Here is a 19,553-nt window from a genome sequence, read left to right on the forward strand (position 1 = left end):
AGACCAGACTTAATGGTCTGAATAAGACTGGAGGAACCCTGGAAAGCATGGCTCCTGGATTCTCTATCAGCCCAGAACTAAAACAATTTCCAAGGCCAACTCTTCAGACAGGGATTGGACTGGACTGTGGGACATAAAGTGATACTCGTGAGGAGAGTGCCCCTTAGGTCAAGTAGATACAAGAGAGTAAATGGGCAGCTTCTGTCCAGAGGTGAGATGGGAAGGCACAGAGGGTTAGGAGCTGGTTGAAAGGACATGGGGAAACAGGGGTGGAAAGGAGGAGTGTACTGTCACAGTATGGGGAGAGCAATTAGGGTCACATAACAATGTATAAATTTTTGTATGGGAAAAAATAAAATTAAAAAAAAGAGAGCACACTGAAGTACAGCCAAATACAGAATTAGTTTATTGTTCATAAACAGCTTTGAAGATTATAATAAAAAGTATTTGCAAAGATAATCATACCCAAGGGAAATATTCTAACAGAGAAATACTCCAGAAAGGAAGAACATTAATGCAGATGTTAAAATGGAGCAGATACTGTCATGTTATTTGTCAATTTTCTCATTAAATTGTAGACAGTTGAGAAATGAAAGACCTTGAAAAGTTGTCAACTGACAAAAAAGCAAATAAAAAAAGAGGTGTTTTAAAGCAGATTTGTCCAATGCAATACATCCTTTGATTTCCTGACTATTGCTTCCATGGGCGCTGCCTGTGGATACAAGTAAAATGAAATCCTTGACAACTTCAATCTCTTCTCCATTTATCATGATGTTCTTTATGTTAAGGTATAATCCATACTTAAGGCTGTAGTCTCTGTTCATCAGTAAGCGCTTCGAGTTCTCTTCACTTTCAGCAAGCAAGGCTGTATCATCTGCATATCGCAGGTTGTTAATGAGTCTTGACCACCAATCCTGATGCCTCGTTCTTCTTCATATAGCCCAGTTTCTCAGATTATTTGCTCAGCATACAGACTGAATAAGTATGGTGAAAGGATACAACCCTGATACACACCTTTCCTGATTTTAAACCACATAGTATCCCCTTCTGTCAAATGACTGCCCTTTGGTCTAAGTACAGGTTCCTCATGAGGACAATTAAGTGTTCTGGAGTTCCCATTCTTCACAATGTTATTCATAATTTGTTATGATCCACACAATTGAATGCCTCTGCATAGTCAATAAAACACAGGTGAACATCTTTCTGATATCCTCTGCTTTCAGCCAAAATCCGTCTGACATCAGCAATGATATCCCTGGTTCCGGCTCCTCTTCTGAATCCAGCTTGAATTTCTGGCAGTTCCTTGACAATGTACTGTTGCAAGGTATTTTTGAAATATCTTAAAGCTAATTTTACTTGCATGTGGTCATAATGACATTGTTTGATACTTTCCACATTTTGTTCAGTCACCTTTCTTTGGAATGGACACAAATATGAATCTTTTCCAGTCGGTTGACCAGGTAGCTGTCTTCCAAATTTCTTGGCATAGATGAGTGTACGCTTCCCGTGCTTCATCTGTTTGTTGAAACATCTCAACTGGTACTCCATCAATTCCTGAAGCCTTATTTTTCGCCAATGCCTTCAGTGTAGCTTTGACTTCCTCCTTCAGTATCATCAGTTCTTGATCATATGCTACCTCCTGAAATAACTGAATGTCAACCAATTCTGTTTGGTACAGTGACTGTATATTTCTTTCATCTTCTTTTGATGCTTCCTGCATCGTTCAATATTCTGCCCAGAGAATCCTTCAATACTGCAACTCAAAGCTTGAATTTTTTCTTCATTCTTTCAGCTTGAGAAATACTGAACATGTTCTTTCCGTTTGGTTTTCTAACTTTATTTAGGTCTTTGCATATTTCATTATAATACTTTACTTTGTCTTCTCGAGCCACCCTTTGAAATCTTCTGTTCAACTCTCTTACTTCATCATTTCTTCCATTCCCTTCCGCTACTCTGCGTTCAAGAGCAAGTTTCAGAGTCTTCTCTGACATCCACGTTGGTCTTTTCTTTCTTTCCTGTCTTTTTAATGACCTTTTGCTTTTTCATGTATGATGTCCTTGATGTCGTCCCACAACTCGTCTAGTCTTTGGTCACTAGTGTTCAATGCATGAAATCTATTCTTGAGATGGTCTCTAAACTCAGGTGGGATATACTCAAGGTTGTATTTTATAATGTTCCACCGCTATTCATAAGGTTTTCATTTGCCAACTTTTTCAGAAGTAGATCACCAAGTCCTTCCTCCCAGTCTGTCTTAGTCTGGAAGCTCCACTGAAACCTGTCCATCATGAGTGACCCTGCTGGCATTTCAAATCTCAGTGGCATAGCTTACAGCACCAACAAGCCTCCACAGTACGACAAACTGACAAGTGGTGGAAGGATATTTTAGGAACAAGGAATAGAGGATAGTCAGAGCTAAAGGATGGTAAATTGAAGCTTCTAAAACTGATGAAGAATAATTACCAATTCAAATAGCTGTGAGGAGATGGACAAGCAAAAAAGTAGTTCTATAGAGAATAGTCGTAAACTATCCACTATCATGCTTCGTTTTATGAATGTGACTTACAAGGTAGCTTTAATTAATGACAGATACAGTCTCGCAAGTATTAACACACAGAAATTATACCATTAAAAGTGAAAACTACACAACTGATAAAACAACAAACATCCCAAAGTAAATAGTTACTTACGCCCAAAAATCTTCAACAGTATCAAACTTAGAGATGAGCCGAAGGTTTGCTTGCCAAGTTTTGCTTTTATCATTTTTAAAAAACCAGAGTGCCCATCTGAAAAAAAAAAAAAAAAAGTGTCAAAAAATAGTTGTGTTACAGTGGTGAATGAGTAATTTCTTGATTTCTTTCATTTAAAAAGTATGGATTTTGTGCCTACTACACATAAGAGATTTTCTGTAGACGCACAGAAGCTCATCCCTCAGTGGAATTCACAGAAATGCAGTAGAGAGATGATTACAGTGTATTAAATGCTATAACAGAGAATAATCAAAGATAGGTTACTTAATTTAAGAAAGCAAAGCAGAGGCACTTAATCAGATAAGAAGATGAGGAACAGGAAAGCTGAGCTTTCAGAGCAATAAAAAGGTAGTCTGTTAAGAGGGAGAGATGGGAATGTTAAACAGGGGGAAACTATTAAATGTGATTCTATGTTTACTCAAACCTTCAAATGGGAGAGTAATAAAATTCAATAAAGGGATTCACTGAGTAATGCTGCCACAGTTAAATTCTGAAAAGACGTATGACAATTTCTAGATATCTGTATATACTTCTGTTAGATTTTTTATGCTAACACTTCGAAGATAAACTCATATAATATCATCAGTTAGACTTAAATGTTATCATCCCAAGATATCTTTACTAGAATTAAGTTCAACATTCTCTAAATTACTATTCCAAAGGCATGTTAATGGGAAATTCCATTTTCTTATTGATAAAGATGCTGTCTAAAGACATTTCGAAGCGGACACATATTTCATAACTTTATGATTAATGTCACCCAGTTAGAGATAAGGAGATGCATTTCAGTATCTATCTGCTAATCTGTCTGCATTTGCCAACCATTATATATACATTACCAAAAAAAAAGGAAAAGAGGGAGAACTATTAAAACAAAATCAAGTAGCATATTCTGAATTTTCAAAAATAATTCAGTCATTTTATAAAAAACTGCAACCATCAATTAAACAGTAAAAATTTGTCCTATGCTAATAACTGAGTGACTGAGGAAAAATGTTTGCACAAAGATCTGAATTTTGGAAAATTTGGAAATAGTCCAAAAGCCTGTCAACAAAGAATTATTTAACTCAGTATTCTCAAAGTATGGTTTGCATACCCCAAGATCCTTTCAGGAGCTCTGAGAGGTAAAAACTATTTATATAACAGTGCAAAGACGTTACTTTATTTTTAACTCTGTTGACATTCACACTAACAGTAAAAAAGTAATGGTGGGTAAATCTGTTGGTGCCTTAGCAAGAAACAAGAAAGGGGCACCAAAGTAAACTAAAGTCGCTGTATCCTCTACCATCATTAACTTTCAGATAACACATCAGTTTCACTTAAGAATGCCCCTGGTGGGAAAATGAAGAAAACAGGATACAAGAAAAAGATCAGTCCAAAGGACTAATGGACTACAGCTACCAAGGCTTCCTCCAGACTGAGTCCAGTACAGCTAATGGTGCCCGGCTACCACCACTGACTGCTCTGACTGGGATCACAACAGAAGGTTCTGGACAGAGCTGGAGAAGGATGCAGAACAAAATTCTAACACACACACAAAAAGACTTGATTTACTGGCCTGAAAGAGACTGAGAAACGCCGAGAGTATGGCCCCCAGACACCCTTTTAGCTCAGTGGTGAAGTCACTTCCAAGGTTCACCATTCAGCCGGGGATTGGACAGCCCCATAAAACAAAATGGGACTAATGAGGCACAGCACTCCAGGGACAAGGACTAGAAGGCAGAAAGGGACAGGAATGCTGGTGATAGGGAACCCAAGGTTGAGTAAGGAAAGTGTGGACATGTAGTGGGGTTGCTAACCATTGTCATAGGGCAACATGTGTACTAACTGTTCAATGAGAAACTATTTTGTTCTGTAAACCTTCATCTAAAGTGAGAATAGCAGCACAAGTGGAAGAATGTAATCGATGTCACTGAAACTGCACAAGTAGAAATTCCTGAAATTGTTTATCTTTGGCTATGTATATTTTCACCAAAAAAAAAGGTCGAAAAGGGAGAGGGTGGACATGTCTTGGGGTTGTTAACCAATGTCATAAAACAATATGTGTAATGACTAATGAGAAACTATTTGTTCTGTAAACCTTCACCTGAAGTACAATTGAAAAAAAAAGAAGCAGTCAAATTATTAGTATAATTACATTTCAATCATGTGCCCAAGTCTTTTTCATATTCTGCATGAAAAATACTTCTACTGCTATCAATTCCAATATACAATAGTTATACAAATTTTTGAATTGCGAAGGGGAACCAGCGGCTTTTTTCATGGATCATTTTTACTTGAAAGAATGATTGATAATCCAAGGCTATTTACTGAAAAATGAACTAAGTAAGCCTATTGCCTATCAGAAGAAAATCAGAATTTTGGTATGTCTGCATTTACCATGGTGAGCTTGACAGCTTCCTAATAGTTAAAAAAATCTCTGATGAATTTAGTGGTAATATTAATGAATGTTATTTCTTGATATTATATAATGATCTCTTTCAACATTTGAAAGATCAGCGTAATTCACTGAACCAGTATTTTCCAAAAGACCAATTTATGTTACAAAATCATGTACGGGTAAAAGACCCATTCCAAATATAAGATAGGCTGACAAATTTTAATGTAACAAAGGAGGAAAAGGTTTTGGATATAGTTTCAGATTCCACAATGCAATTAATCTTTAAGAAACTGGAGAATATCCATAATTATTTTAAAAGGCTATTAAAAAATTCTCCATTTTCCAACTGCATTATCTGTATGATGTCAGATTTTCTTCTCATATTTCACCAAAACAACATATCACCAGACTGAATGGAAAAGGAGCTCTGAAATCCAAAATCTAGCTGGATTTCTATTAAGCCTAGAACTTAAAAAGATTTGTAAAACTGGAAATGATGTCCTCTTCTCACTATAGGTATATATATGTCTTCTTCTGCTCAAGAAAAATTTTTTCATGAAAAATGTTATTTATATTAACAGACAGTGGATTTTTAAACAAATATGTAAATAATCTTTTTAAATTCTCGGTTTATTTTCTAATATAGTAAACAGTGATAGATAAAATCCACATAAAGCTCTCAAGTTCTTAATTTTTAAGAGTGTAAAGGGGTTGTGACACCAAAAGTCTGAGAACAGCTGATGTAAATAAAATATAGTACATCTGTACAAGAGAATACTATGTGATTACTGGTCTGATGGAGACTGGAGAAACCCCTGAGAGTATGGCCCTCCCCGGAAGCCCTTTTAACTCAGTATTGAAGTCACCCCTGAGGTTCACCCTTCAACCAAAGATTAGACAGGCCCATAAAACAAACGATAATACACGCAGCTCAATCATGTATACGAGACTAAATGGGCCCACCAGCCCAGGGGGCAACGATGAGAAAGCAAGAGGGGACAGAAAAGCTGGACGAATGGAAACAGAGAACCCAGGGTCAAGAAGGGGAGAGTGCTGACACATGGGATTGGCAACCAACGTCACAAAACATTAAACAATTGATGAAAAACTAATTTGCTCTGCAAACTTTCACCTAAAGCACAATAAAAATAAAATAAAAAATAGTATTTTTTTTCTTGGTTCTGAGATTCTGCCCAAGAAAGAAAACAAAAAAGGTAATTGTGGAGGTAAAGTTTTCCTAAAAATGACATGAAACCCAGTAGCCATGGAAGAAAAGGAGTATTTCACTACTGGAAAATTTAAAACCTCTAAAAAGTATATAATTCCATAAACAATATTAAAAGACAAATGATTTGGATAACCTATCTGAAACATAACCCCTCCTTGGGTGGGTCAACAAAAACAAACAAAAGTTGCCATCCAGTTGATTCTGACTCACAGTGAACCCAAGAGAACAGAACTGTGCTCCACAGGGTTTTCAATGGCTGATTTTTTAGAAGTAGATCACCACGTCTTTCTTCTGAGGCACCTCCGGGTGGTATGAATCTCCAACCTTTCAGTTAGCAGCTGAGTGAGTTAATCGTTTGGAACACCCAGCATCCCCAACAGATAATGATTGGAAATAAACTTGAAAAAATAACCCAAAAACATGGACAAAAGAACTGAACAGACTCTTCACAGAAAAAAAAAAAAATTATTAATATAAAATGTTTTAAAACCTCAATAAAAGAAATGCAAACTAAGACCAGTAAGACATTATTTTTGCCAATCAAATTGAGACTGATCAGATACGCAATAATTTAAAAGACTGACGATAATGGTTAGCAAGGATGTGGTGAAGAAGGATATCTACAAAAATTGTTAAAGGGTAGTCTTTGATCCAGAAAGTCTGAAACTTACCCTATAAATATACTCACAAAGTGCACAAATAATAAGGATGCATAATGCAGCATTATTTGTTAATATGAAAAAAGCTATACACTCATTAATGTAAGCTGCTAAAATTCATGAGTACATTTGTATAATACTATGCAGTAGTTGAAAATAATGAGGCAAAATCTGCATATACAAACAAAAGTCAATAGTTCGGTCATTTTGTATAATATATATACACACATTTAAAACTTCTGGAAGAATACAAACTAAATATAACATTGACTACATTGAGGAGTAAAGACAAAATGGGAGAGGGTATTTCAGGGAAGTAGAGAACTTTTACTTTATATACTGTACCCTATTCATTAAATCTTTCTTATAGTTCTCACAATGTTCCCTGATGAGGACACTTTTCAGGAATCCCTTCTCAGAAGATTCATTAATCTTTTTGTTGACTACTGTGTCGGTCTTAAAAGAAACCATTTTCTGCTGGAGAGGCTGTGGAGAGATGGAACACTTACACACTGTTGGTGGGAATGTAAAAGGGTACAATCACTTTGGAAATCGATCTGGTGCTTCCTTAAAAAGCTAGAAATAGAAGTACCATACAATCCAGCTATCCCGCTCCTTGGAATATACCCTAGAGAAATAAGAGCTGTCACACGAATAGATATATGCACACCTACGTTCACTGCAGCACTGTTCACAACAGCAAAAAGATGGAAACAACCTAGGTGCCCATCAACTGACGAATGGATAAACAAATTATGGTATATCCACACAATGGAATACTATGCAATGATAAAGAACAACGATGAAGCCGTGAAACATAACATGGAGGAAGCTGGAGGTCACTATGCTGAGTGAATTTAGTCAGTCACAGAAGGACAAATATTGTATAAGACCACTATTATAAGAACTCAAGACAAGGTTTAAACACAGAAGAAAACATTCTTGGATGGTTACGAGGGTGGGAAGGGAGGGTGAGGGTTATTTACTAACTAGATAGTAAATAATTATCTTAGGTGAAGGGAAGGACAGCACACACTACAGGGGAAGTCAGCACAACTGAACTAAACCAAACCTAAGAAGTTTCCTGAATACAATCAAACACTTTGAGGGACAGAGTAGCAGGGGTAGGAGTCTGGGGACCATGCTTTCAGGGGACATCTAGGACAAGTGGCATAACAAAGCTTATTAGGAAAATGTTCTGCATCCTACTTTGGTGAGTGGTGTCTGGGGTCTTAAAAGCTTGCAAGTGGCCATTCAAGATGCATCAGTTGGTCCCAACCTCCTGGAGTAAAGAAGAATGAAGAACACCAAAGACACAAGGAAAGTATTAGCCCAAGACACAGAAAGGGCCATACAAACCAGAGACTTCATCAGCCTGAGACCAGAAGAACTAGATGGTGCCCAGCTACCACCAATGACGGCCCTGACAGGGAACACAACAGAGAGTCCTGGATGGAGAGGAGAAAGGTGGGGTGCAGAACTCAAATGCTAGTAAGAAGACCAGACTTAATGGTCTGAATGAGACTGGAGGAACCCTGGAAAGCATGGCCCGTGGATACTCTATCAGGCCAGAACTAAAACAATTTCCAAGGCCAACTCTTAGACAGGGATTGGACTGGACTGTGGGACACAAAGTGATACTCGTGAGGAGGGTGCCTCTTAGCTCAAGGAGATACAAGAGACTAAACGGGCAGCTTCTGTCTGGAGGTGTGATGGGAAGGCACAGAGGGTTAGGAGCTGGTTGAATGGACATGAGGAATCAGGAGTGGAAAGGAGGAGTGTGCTGACACAATATGGGGGAGAGCAATTAGGGTCACATAACAATGTATGTATAAATTTTTGTATGGGGAAAAAATTTTTAAAAAAAGAAACCATTTTCTTGGCTTTCAGGAACACCACTCTCTCCTAGTTTATATGTTTCTATCATTCACAGGCATTCTTCTTCAATATAAACTTCCTAAATGCTGGTGTCCCAGGCCTCTGTCCTGAGTCAACTTCACTTTTAAGAGAAGTCTCATTCACTACTGTGGCTTTGAATACCACCAATATACTCACGACTTTCAAACCAATCTCTTCCCCAGTTCTCCTTTCTAAGCTCAAGACTCACATCCAACTGCTTGCTACACATGGGTCATCCAAGTGAAAATACAATCCTCAATCTTCGTATCTAAAACTAGCATCCAACATATCCCTCCAAACCTATTCTATAACCATTTACCTGATGCCTAACTCAGAATACTTAGGTTTCACCTCTGATACTCTGCCCTTCACATTCAATCACCAAATTAAGGAGGGAGTCATTTCTTCCTCCTAAATATCTCTGAACTTTCTTTTCTCCACTACTACCATCACCACTTTAGTTCAGATCACCATCATCCTTTGCCTAGAATACTCAAAAAGCCTCCAAACTATTTCCTCTGATTCCAATCCATTCTCCACTTTAAGAATGATCATTCTAAACTAAAAACTAAAATCCCTTCATTAATATAGAACTCTTCAAAGGCTCTACATTCCATCATGAATATGGCTCAAACTCCAACCAGGCATAATTTCCACCGTCATTTCTATACCATAATCTTCCTCTCACCATTCTCCCTCTATTTCCTATAACCTACAGGGGTCACTATGAGCTGGAATTGACAACAGCAACAGGTCTGTTTTTTTGCATGGTCCTTACGAGGAGCCCTGGTGACGAAATGATTAAGTGCTTGGCTGCGAACAGACAGGTAGGAGGTTTGAACACATCCAGCCACTCTGGAGGAGAAAAGACTTGGCAATCTGCTCTCATAAAGGTTACAGCCTGGGAAACCCTATGGGGCAGTTCTACTTTGTCATATAGGGTTGCTCTGAGTCAGAATCAACTTGATGGCACACGACAACAACATAGTTCTTACATATTGAACCATGGAGTCTCATAACACTCCATACTTTACTCTCCCCTTTGAAAACATGAAATGCTCTCCTACACTTTATCATTCACCTAGTTAATCCACACCTGTCCTTCAGAGTCCAGCTTAGCCCTTATGTCTTCCAGGAAACCTGCCCTGGCATCGAACTCTCTGAGCACCACCTCTTCTATGACCTTAACTGGTTTAAGTACTTCTTCTCTAAGTACATCATGCACTTTTTATTTAACTGTCTCTCCCATCTGAGTGTGAGCTCTTTTTAGGGCCCAGTCTGTATCTTTGGTGACTACTGTGTTCCCAGCACCTGGCATAGCAACTGGTAAAGTAGGTGCTCACGGACATACAGATTATGCGTGCTACATAAAGAAGAATTAAGTCAGTTGAAATTCAAACAAGCCAGTGACTCATTTATGCTTTAAAGTATAAATACCAAAAATTCTTAAAAGACTTTTTTACCCCTATACTAATAACCGGAGCCCTGGCGGCACAGTGGTTAAGAGCTATCTATGACTGCTAACCAAAAGGTCAGCAGCTGGAATCCACCAACTGCTCCCTGAAAATGCTATGGAGCAGTTCTATTCTGTCCTATATGGTCACTATGAGTCAGAATCAACTCGATGGCAAGGGGTTATATTAATAATCAAAGGGAATGACATTTTACTGACTTTTTAACATGTTAAGGTAGGGCAAAAAGGCTTACCTGTTCTGTAGTGGATGTTTAATATAGTGTTCTGGGTTAGCAATCTCCTGATTAGATTCGGTTTTCTCTTCTTCTGTAGGCAGGGGATTAGGAGTAGGGCTGGTTTCCTAGTAAAAAATAATAAAACATTACTTAACACAACTATGACAACAATAAATAAAGCTAAACCAGTAAGCCAATATTATCTTTTTAAGGGGAAGGAATTAGAGCACAGTCATTACACAAAACAGACCACAGACTCACCTCTATGAAAGGCACCACATTCACCATTCTAGCATGTGTCTCTAAGAGCAAAGGTTTCTCAAATTTATATTCTTTTATATACATATGTGTATATATATGAATATATATGTGTATATACACACTTAGAGAAATATAGTTAACTTCCCACTTGTACATTTTTTATATCAGAAAGATAGTCATAGATCATACAACAAAGTTGGAAAAATCAGCTATCTTTCTTATTAAAGTACCGTTTATGGTATCAGAGAGCAACAACAACAAAAAAAAGTATGACTAAAATTTGAAGAGTATATTAACTATATATCGTGATAGCCAGAAAAGCTTTGCAAAATGATCAAGCCAATGCCTTCATGTCATACTATTTACTTACCCTATGGTAACGTGAAAGCTCAGCAACTTTTGTTATTTTCAATTGTCCCTAAGCAAGAAGCTAGGTACTGGCTTGAACCTAAATCTTCTTTTATGCGAGGCATAAAGTAATATTTTCATCTAAAAATGTCAGAATATAAGAAATCTGGGAATAGTAATCTAAGACAGGTGGTCATCATATTCCTCCATGTAGCTCTTCACACTATTATTAAACTAGTTTCAAGAAAACAACATAGCCAAGGAAAACCATCAAAAGCTTTAACAAAAGTGATGGCACTGCAACAAGAAGTTGGGTACCAGATTTAAAATGAACCAACAAAATACTCAGAGATGTCTGCATAAAAAGTAAATCGAAGTACGATCTAAAAGGACTCGGAACAGATAGGTTAAAATGAATGATAGCAATCAATACTATTTTCTCTTACGAACATGTTACATAATGTTCAGGAACTTCTTTTTACTAGTCTATAAAGTCACACGTGGTGGGGGCAGGCAGGGGGATTCACAATAGTCTTGATTCTGCTCACAATTTTATTGCCAATGTCTATCACAGTGCTTAATAAGAATTTATTATTTGCTCAATTAATTGAATAAATTTAAATGACTACATAGTTAATACCCTACACACAGTAGCCTATGCCAAGAGCCCCGGTGGCACAGTGGTTAAGAGCTCGACTGCTAACCAAAAGGTTGGCAGTTCGAATCCACCAGCTGTTCCTTGGAAATTGTACAGGATCCTATAGGATCACTATGAGTCAGAATCAACTCCACTGCAAGGGTCTTGTTTAGTCTATGCCTTAAAATCACCAATTATTTTTGCCAGCTTTTTTCTATCACAGTCAATTTAAGTCTTCAAACAAATAATTAATCAATGCCATTTCTTACCTAGCTAGCTTAAAATTAATGACAGTCTCCAGAACAGAGTGGCAGTCTCAATGGATAGAGAAAACAGAGAACAGAGTTTGGGACTGACAAGGCAGGTAGGCTTTCGGAAACAGGGTACCAGAGAAAAGTGAGATGCAAAGGGAGCCCCAAAGTTCTATGTAAAACTCCCCCCACAGGTCCTTGGCTGACTACTAAACTGGCATGTCCAAGTGAGACTGAACAGCTAAGTCAAGACTTCACAGGCTGCACTGCATTAGGGAGACAGAGTTCAGACCCAGCCAGAGTAGGTGAGTGAAAAACTCTCACCTTTCACATAAAATCCTAGAAAGGCCATTCCCCAGGAATAAGGATTATGTCTTTAGGAATAAGGTTTAAGCCCTAGGAGTAACGGGAAAACTGAAATACACCTACCTAACAAATCCTAAAACTAACCCTTGACAGAATAAAGATAATACACCTATAAATTAAGTGCTTCCAAGACCCAAACTCAATACTCTTTTGTGCAAGATAACACAATCCTGAGCCTCTATAAATACTATTTACAACATCTGAACAATCAAACATGACTATACATGCAAAGAATTTTAAAAAAAGGTAAGTGATAATCAAGGGATTATATAATCCATAAAGGAGACACAGAGATGATCCAGATATGCAGTTAGCAAACAAGTAGTTAATGAGAATAATAATTACTATGGTATGTGGGTCTGTGAAGTTGGATGTGCCAGTAGAAGACAATCCTCTCTAAAGTTATAAAGTACTGTAAATTTTCTTGTTTATCTACATTGAGACAAAGGATAAGTAAAATTCACTCATAAATTCAAAATTCTCATTATAAACCACACTTTTACAAAATTTAAACTTTCTACCTGAGCAGCACATAACAGACAATTGAGTAATAACAATATAAATAATAAGTTTCATGAGGTACAAAAATGTCACCCTCTAACTACTGTACTTTTTTTTTTTAATTATTCAATTCTTTACACTAGCAGAATGATAGAAGACTTAGTATCAAAAATCTCCGGACACATGAAAAGCAGGTAATCACTTAGGAAAAAAAATCTGTTAAGTTCCTAGAATTTAAAAAAACAGTTCTTTTGGTTTAAAAGTCTTAAGTAATTGATGTTTTAGTATTAACGCTAAGAACAGAACACATAGTTTTGGACTTTTTCTATCACTAAAAAAAAAAAGCTATTTATAGGCATGGATATATGAGTCAATAAGCATGCTAACTTAAAATATTTCGATATTCATTTCTAATATTATATAACTAAACATGTTAGATTTTAGACAAAATGCTCTGAAATACCCTGAAAAAAAAAGATTTGTTAGCCATAGACAATCTTTTCAGCATTTGAAACTTTTAAAAATTTAAATATTTTATTGAACCTTTCTTTTAAGCCTTTTAAATTCCTATCTACAGTTTATTAGTCTCATGTTCAAATTTTTAAGCTTACATGAATGTGTCTTACCCTCTTAATAAAGCAGAAGTGGTTTTAATAGCCAATTGTTTCCAAGACAGAATACAAAATACGTAAATTCTCTCCCAATAAACTCATTCACATGGCATAGACTAAATTTAACAAAAATATTTACAAGTCACCTGATGGTGCAAATTACTTGTGAAAGCACTAAAGTTAAAATCCATATATAAATGGACATATTTTCTCAGTAGAAACTTTCTCAGGGCTACATTTTGCTATGACCATTTATTTATCTCAACAATCCATTCTTAATCAGCAGCAATTTAAACCAAAAAGCTCAATATTAATAATTCATTCCATAAGCTTCTTGATTTGCAATGATTTTGTAAATTACTGCAAAGGAAAAAATTTTTTGTTTAAGAGACTGTTGTATGGGACATGCTTAATTATAAACTCATCATGTTAATTTCTGAATTTACTGCGACTTATTATTTCATTTGTTATAAAGCCTCTTAAATCTTGGATCCAAATAACCAGGACATTTCTCCTTCCTTATATGTAACTTAAAACAAATATCTATATGGAATGTCATTAAAAGCTTTCAGGCTGATTCTATGGTGACGGTCCAATTCTATGGGGAATCTATGGCATAATCACAATGAGAACTAATGTGCAGAATGATGGCCATTCCATATTAAATTCTTCAGTCAAAAAAGTATGTATGAGCATATGCCATATCAAAACAAAGAAACACACTACTGTATTTTGAAAACAACCATGTAAAAATACTTTCACATCACTCAGTTAAACATAAACTTCAATTAACTATAAGAAATCTCCAATGTATTCATTATTTGTTTTAATTTGCCAAGTATTTTTAATATGAACTGAATGTGGAAATAAAATATTTTAAGTTATGGACCGCCTCTTAAAATTCTTTGTAAGGCAATTCAACCACTGAGGTATCTGGATTTAGGTATAACCATGAAATAGGCACAGGAGGATTATGTGATACTTAAACACCAATTTCACAAAATTCTCCCTAAAAATTCCGTAACAGCTGTTTTAATTAGATATGTTTTAAAAACTGTTTTCATCGATTTTTTTAAATTGTGCAAGACAATCAAACAAGTGAAAGAAACATCATTATTGCTCTGTATGGGAACTAAAATATGGATTCCAAAGAACAAGTTCTACTGTGAAAGATTACAAAGCTGCCATTTTTATGGTTGCTTCCTATAGAGCACAGACAGTAAAAGAGTTGTAAATTTGCGTTCAGTTTAAAAACAAAACCCTTTACTATAAAGATTCTATCACATCCCTCTCCTTACTCCCTCAACTTGATGGTCTTCCCCCATAAGCAAATTTCATTGGAAATTACATCTTAAATATGCATGTTTTACCAATATTTCCAGGTTTAAAATGTTACCTGGACAAAAAAGGAAAGGTTAATTTAACAGATTTTAACTACTCTCAAAGTAAACAAATACATTTTTAACCTAAAATACAATCTGCCTTTGACAAACACATTACCAGTGGGCAGAATGGTGAAAGCAAAGTTATGGAATAGTGCAGTGTTTATCTAGAATATGGTAGCCAGTGTGGCTGAAAGAGAGGGTTCATAAAACCAAAGAACTAGAATGGTAGTTGGGAGTGAGACTGTGAAAGGCCTCCAGGGTCAGGCTGAAAGTGTTAAGCTTTCATCTTGTGGGCAATGAAAGCCATTAAATGGAAGGTAAACTGATGCCAAGCAAGGAAATAGAAAAGACAACCAGTTTAAGTGCTAGGTTTAATTAAATATGGTTTTGGATATGCTGAGTTTATGATATCCAAATAAAAATGTACAGTATTCTAATTTAGCAATCATAGGGCTCAGTAGCGCCTAAAGCAATAGAAGTTGAAAGGAAAGAAAAAAAAGCTGAGCAAGGGTGGGACACGGAAAAAAGATGTGCCATCAGTCAGCTTCCATAAAGATCACAGCCTTGGAAATCCTATGGGGCAGTTCTACTCTTTCCTACAGGGTCTCCATGAGTAGAAATCAACTGGACAGCACACAAGGGTGGGACAAGTCTAACAATTAGATGCAAAGAATTTCAGGTAGCTTTTTACCACATACTGTAAATTACCACCTGTATCAGGCATACTACGAACCCTGTGGAACATTTCTAATACTATGAAACTAGACAGTTCCCAGATGTAGCATCGTTTTTGTGGGGTTTTCTCTAATAAAGGACTAAATTTTAGATTCTTCCTCCTGACCATGTTCAAAATCTACATTGCTTATATTTCAAAACCATGGTGTCTCTTCCCATGATTTTGAATATTCAAGATTTCTCACCAATTCTCAATCCAAACACACATACAAACTATCTCCTCTGGAAACAATAAGCCTTCCATTCAGGAAACCCAATTTGTGTCCTCCACTACACCAACACGTACTTACTCCTAACAACTTCTAGGCTTTTTCTTTTCCCCCAAATATGAAGACATCACCTATCCATTAATTTAAAGTATGCAATAGTTGACCAGTTATTAATAATGGTTTACAGCAACTCAGAATGTGGTCCACAGACTGCTACTACTGGTCCACAAACTGGTTACTGGTGCACAATGAGATAAATACAGAAATGGAAAGTAAACATTTAGGAAACTTTTATACCAATGTCCCACGGCAACGGGTTTGGGTTTTTTACACCAATGTGCCAGTAATTTTATATCTGTTGAAACTGATAACAAATCCAGGCTTACATTTTATACATATTTTTTATCCTATTTCTCTAGTAATCCACTTTTTATCATTTTACAAAAACACTGGATTGGAATTTTTTTATTTTAGTGTTGTACTTAAAGTGAAAGTTTACAATTCGAGTTGGTCTCTCATACAAAAATTTATACATACATTCTTATGTGACTCTAATTGCTCTCCCTATACTGTGACAGCACATTCTTCCTTTCCACCCCTGATTCCCCATGTCCATTCAACCAGCTCCTGACCCTCTCTGCCTTCCCATCTCACCTCCGGACAGAAGCTGCCCGTTTAGTCTCCTGTATCTACTTGAGCTAAGAGGCGCACTCCTCACAAGCATCACTTAACGTCCTACACTCCAGTCCAATCTCTCTCTGAAGAGTTGGCCTCGGCCAAAAGCATCACTTTATGTTCCACAGTCCAGTCTAATCTCTGACTGAAGAGTTGCCCTCAGCGAAAAGCATTACTTTACGTCCCATAGTCCCGTCTAATCTTTGACTGAAGAGTTGGCCTCGACCAAAAGCATCACTTTGTCACAGTCCAGTCTAATCTTTGAATGAAGACTTAGCCGAGGCCAACTCTTCGGACAGCGATTGGACTGGACTATGGGACATACAGTGATGCTCGTGAGGAGTGTGCTTCTTAGCTCAAGTAGATACAAGAGACTAAATGGGCAGCTTCTGTCTGGAGGTGAGATGGGAAGGCAGAGAGGGTCAGGAGCTGGATGAATAGACATGGAGAATCAGGGGTGGAAAAAAGGAGTGTGCTGTCACAGTATAGGGAGAGCAATCAGAGTCACATAACAAATATATGTATAAATTTTTGTATGGGGAAAAAATAAAAACTAGATGATGAAAAAAGAGTTGGCCTCTGGAATGGTTTTAGTGCAGCACTGACAGACAGCACGAGGGCCATGCTTTCTCGGGTTGCTCCAGTCTCAGACCACTAAGTCTGGTCTTTTTACTACAATTTGAGTTCTGCGCCCCACTTTTCTCATGCTCCATCAGGGACTCTGTTGTGTTCCCTGTCAGGGTAGCACCATCTAGTTCTTCTGGTCTCAGGCTGATGCAGTACCCGGTTTATGTGGCCCTTTCTGTCTCTTGGGCTAATACTTTCCTTGTAACTTTGGTATTCTTCATTCTCCTTTACTCCAGGTGGGCTGGGACCAATTGATGCATCTTAGACGGCCACTCACTAGCTTTTAAGACCCCAAGCGCCACTCACCAAAGTAGGATGCAGAACATTTGAATAAACTTTGTTATGCCGATTGTCCTAGATGTCACCTGAATGCACAGTCCCCAGACCCCCGCACCTGATATTCTATTCCTCAAAGTGTTTGGATGTGTTCAGGAAACTTCTTAGCTTTGGTTTACTCCAGTTGTGCTGACTTCTCCGGTAGTGTGTGTTGTCCTTCCCTTCATCTAATTCTTGTCTACTTTCTAGTTAGTGAATACCCCCTCCCTCCCTCCCCACCATCATAACCAGCAAAGAATGTTTTATTCTGTGTTTAAACCTTTTCCTCAGCTCTTTTAATAGTGGTCTTATACAATATTTGTCCTTTTGAGACTGACTAAATTCAGTCAGCATGTCTTCCAGATTCCTCCATGTTTTAAGATGTTTCACAGATTCACCGTTGTTCTTTATCTCTGCGTAGTATTCCATTGGGTGGATATACCATAATACGTTTATCCATTTGTCTGTTGATGGGCACCTAGGTTGTTTCCATCTTTTTGCTATCATGAACAGTGCTGCAATGAACACAGGTGTGCACATGTCTATTCATGTGACAGGTGTTATTTCTCTAGGATATACTCCAAGGAGCAGGATAGCTGGATTGTACGGTACATCTGTTTCTAGCTTAAGGAAGCGCCAAATTGATTTCCAAAGTGGTTGTACAATTTACATTCCCACCAACAGTGTGTAAGTGTTCCAGTCCCTCCACAACCTCTCCAGCATTTATTATTTTGTATTTTTTGGATGAATGCTAGTCTTGTTGGGGTGAGATGATATCTCATTGTAGTTTTGATCTGCATTTCTCTAATGGCTAATGATCGTTTCTTCACGTGTCAGTTAGCCGCCTGAATACCTTCTTTGGTGAAGTGCCTGTTCATATCCTTTCCCATTTTTAATTGGGTTGTCTTTTTGTTGTTGAGCTTTTGCAGTATCTTGTAGATTTTAGAGATTAGACACTGATCAGATCTGTCGTAGCCAAAATTTTTTTCCCAGTCTGTAGGTTGTCTTTTTACTCTTTTGGTGAAGTCTTTTGATGAGCATAAGTGTTTGATTTTTAGGAGCTCCCATTTATCTAATCTCTCTTCTGGTGCTTGTGCATTATAACTTATGGTTCATATTGTGTTTATGCCACATATTAGGGCTCCTAGCATTGTCCCTATTTTTTCTTCCATGATCTTTATCGTTTTCGATTTTATGTTGAAGTCTTTGATCCATTTTGAGTTAGTTTTTGTGCATGGTGTGAGGTATGGGTCTTCTTTCAGTTCTTTGCAGATAGATATCCAGTTAGGCCAGCAACATTTGTTAAAGAGACTGTCTTTTCCCCAATTAACGGACTTTGGGCCTTTGTCAAATATCAGCTGCTCATAGGTGGATGAATTTATATTTGGATTCTCAATTCTGTTCCATTGGTCTATGTATCTCCTGTTGTACCAGTACCAGGCTGTTTTGACAATCATGGCCGTATAACAGGTTCTAAAATCAGGTAGTGTGAGGCCTCCCACTTTGTTCTTCTTCAGTAATGCTTTACTTATTCGAGGCTTCTTCCGTTTCCATATGAAGTTGGTGATTTGTTGTCCCATGTCATTAAAAAATATCATTGGAATTTGTATCAGGATTGTGTTGTATCTGTAGATGTAGATATAAAATGTAGAACTGACATTTTCACAATGTTGAGTCTTCCTATCCATGAGCAATGTATGTTTTTCCACTTATGCAGGTCTCTTTTGTTTTCTTGCAGTAGTGCCTTGTAGTTTTCATTGTACAGGTCTTTTACATCTCTAGTTAGATTTAGTGTTAAGTATTTTACCTTCCTGGGGGCTATTGTAAATGGTATTGATTTGATTTCCTCTTTGAAGTTCTCTTTGTTGCTGTAGAGGAGTCCAACTGATTTTTGTATGTTTATCCTCTATCCTGATACTTTGCTAAAATCTTCTATTAGTTCCAGTAGTTTTCTTGTGGATTCTCTGGGGTTTTCTGTGTATAAGATCATATCATCTGCAAATAGATACTGTTCACTTCTTCCTTACCAA

At 37.2% G+C, this 19,553-nt stretch overlaps 1 protein-coding gene across 1 annotated transcript in view; it reads right to left on the reverse strand.

Annotated features, from left to right (window-relative positions):
* Window positions 1-19,553, reverse strand: part of EIF4E (eukaryotic translation initiation factor 4E) — a 54,127-nt gene that overhangs the window by 9,691 nt on the left and 24,883 nt on the right. The window contains exons 2-3 of the mRNA XM_004390242.2: window positions 10,621-10,727; window positions 2,688-2,783 (exon numbers count right to left, since the gene is read on the reverse strand). Coding sequence (XP_004390299.1) covers window positions 2,688-2,783; window positions 10,621-10,727 — 203 coding nt within the window. The remainder of the gene's footprint in view (window positions 1-2,687; window positions 2,784-10,620; window positions 10,728-19,553) is intronic.

Source organism: Trichechus manatus, unplaced genomic scaffold (genome assembly GCF_000243295.1).
Source record: "Trichechus manatus latirostris isolate Lorelei unplaced genomic scaffold, TriManLat1.0 scaffold00291, whole genome shotgun sequence".
NCBI classification, from domain to species: Eukaryota; Metazoa; Chordata; class Mammalia; order Sirenia; family Trichechidae; genus Trichechus; species Trichechus manatus.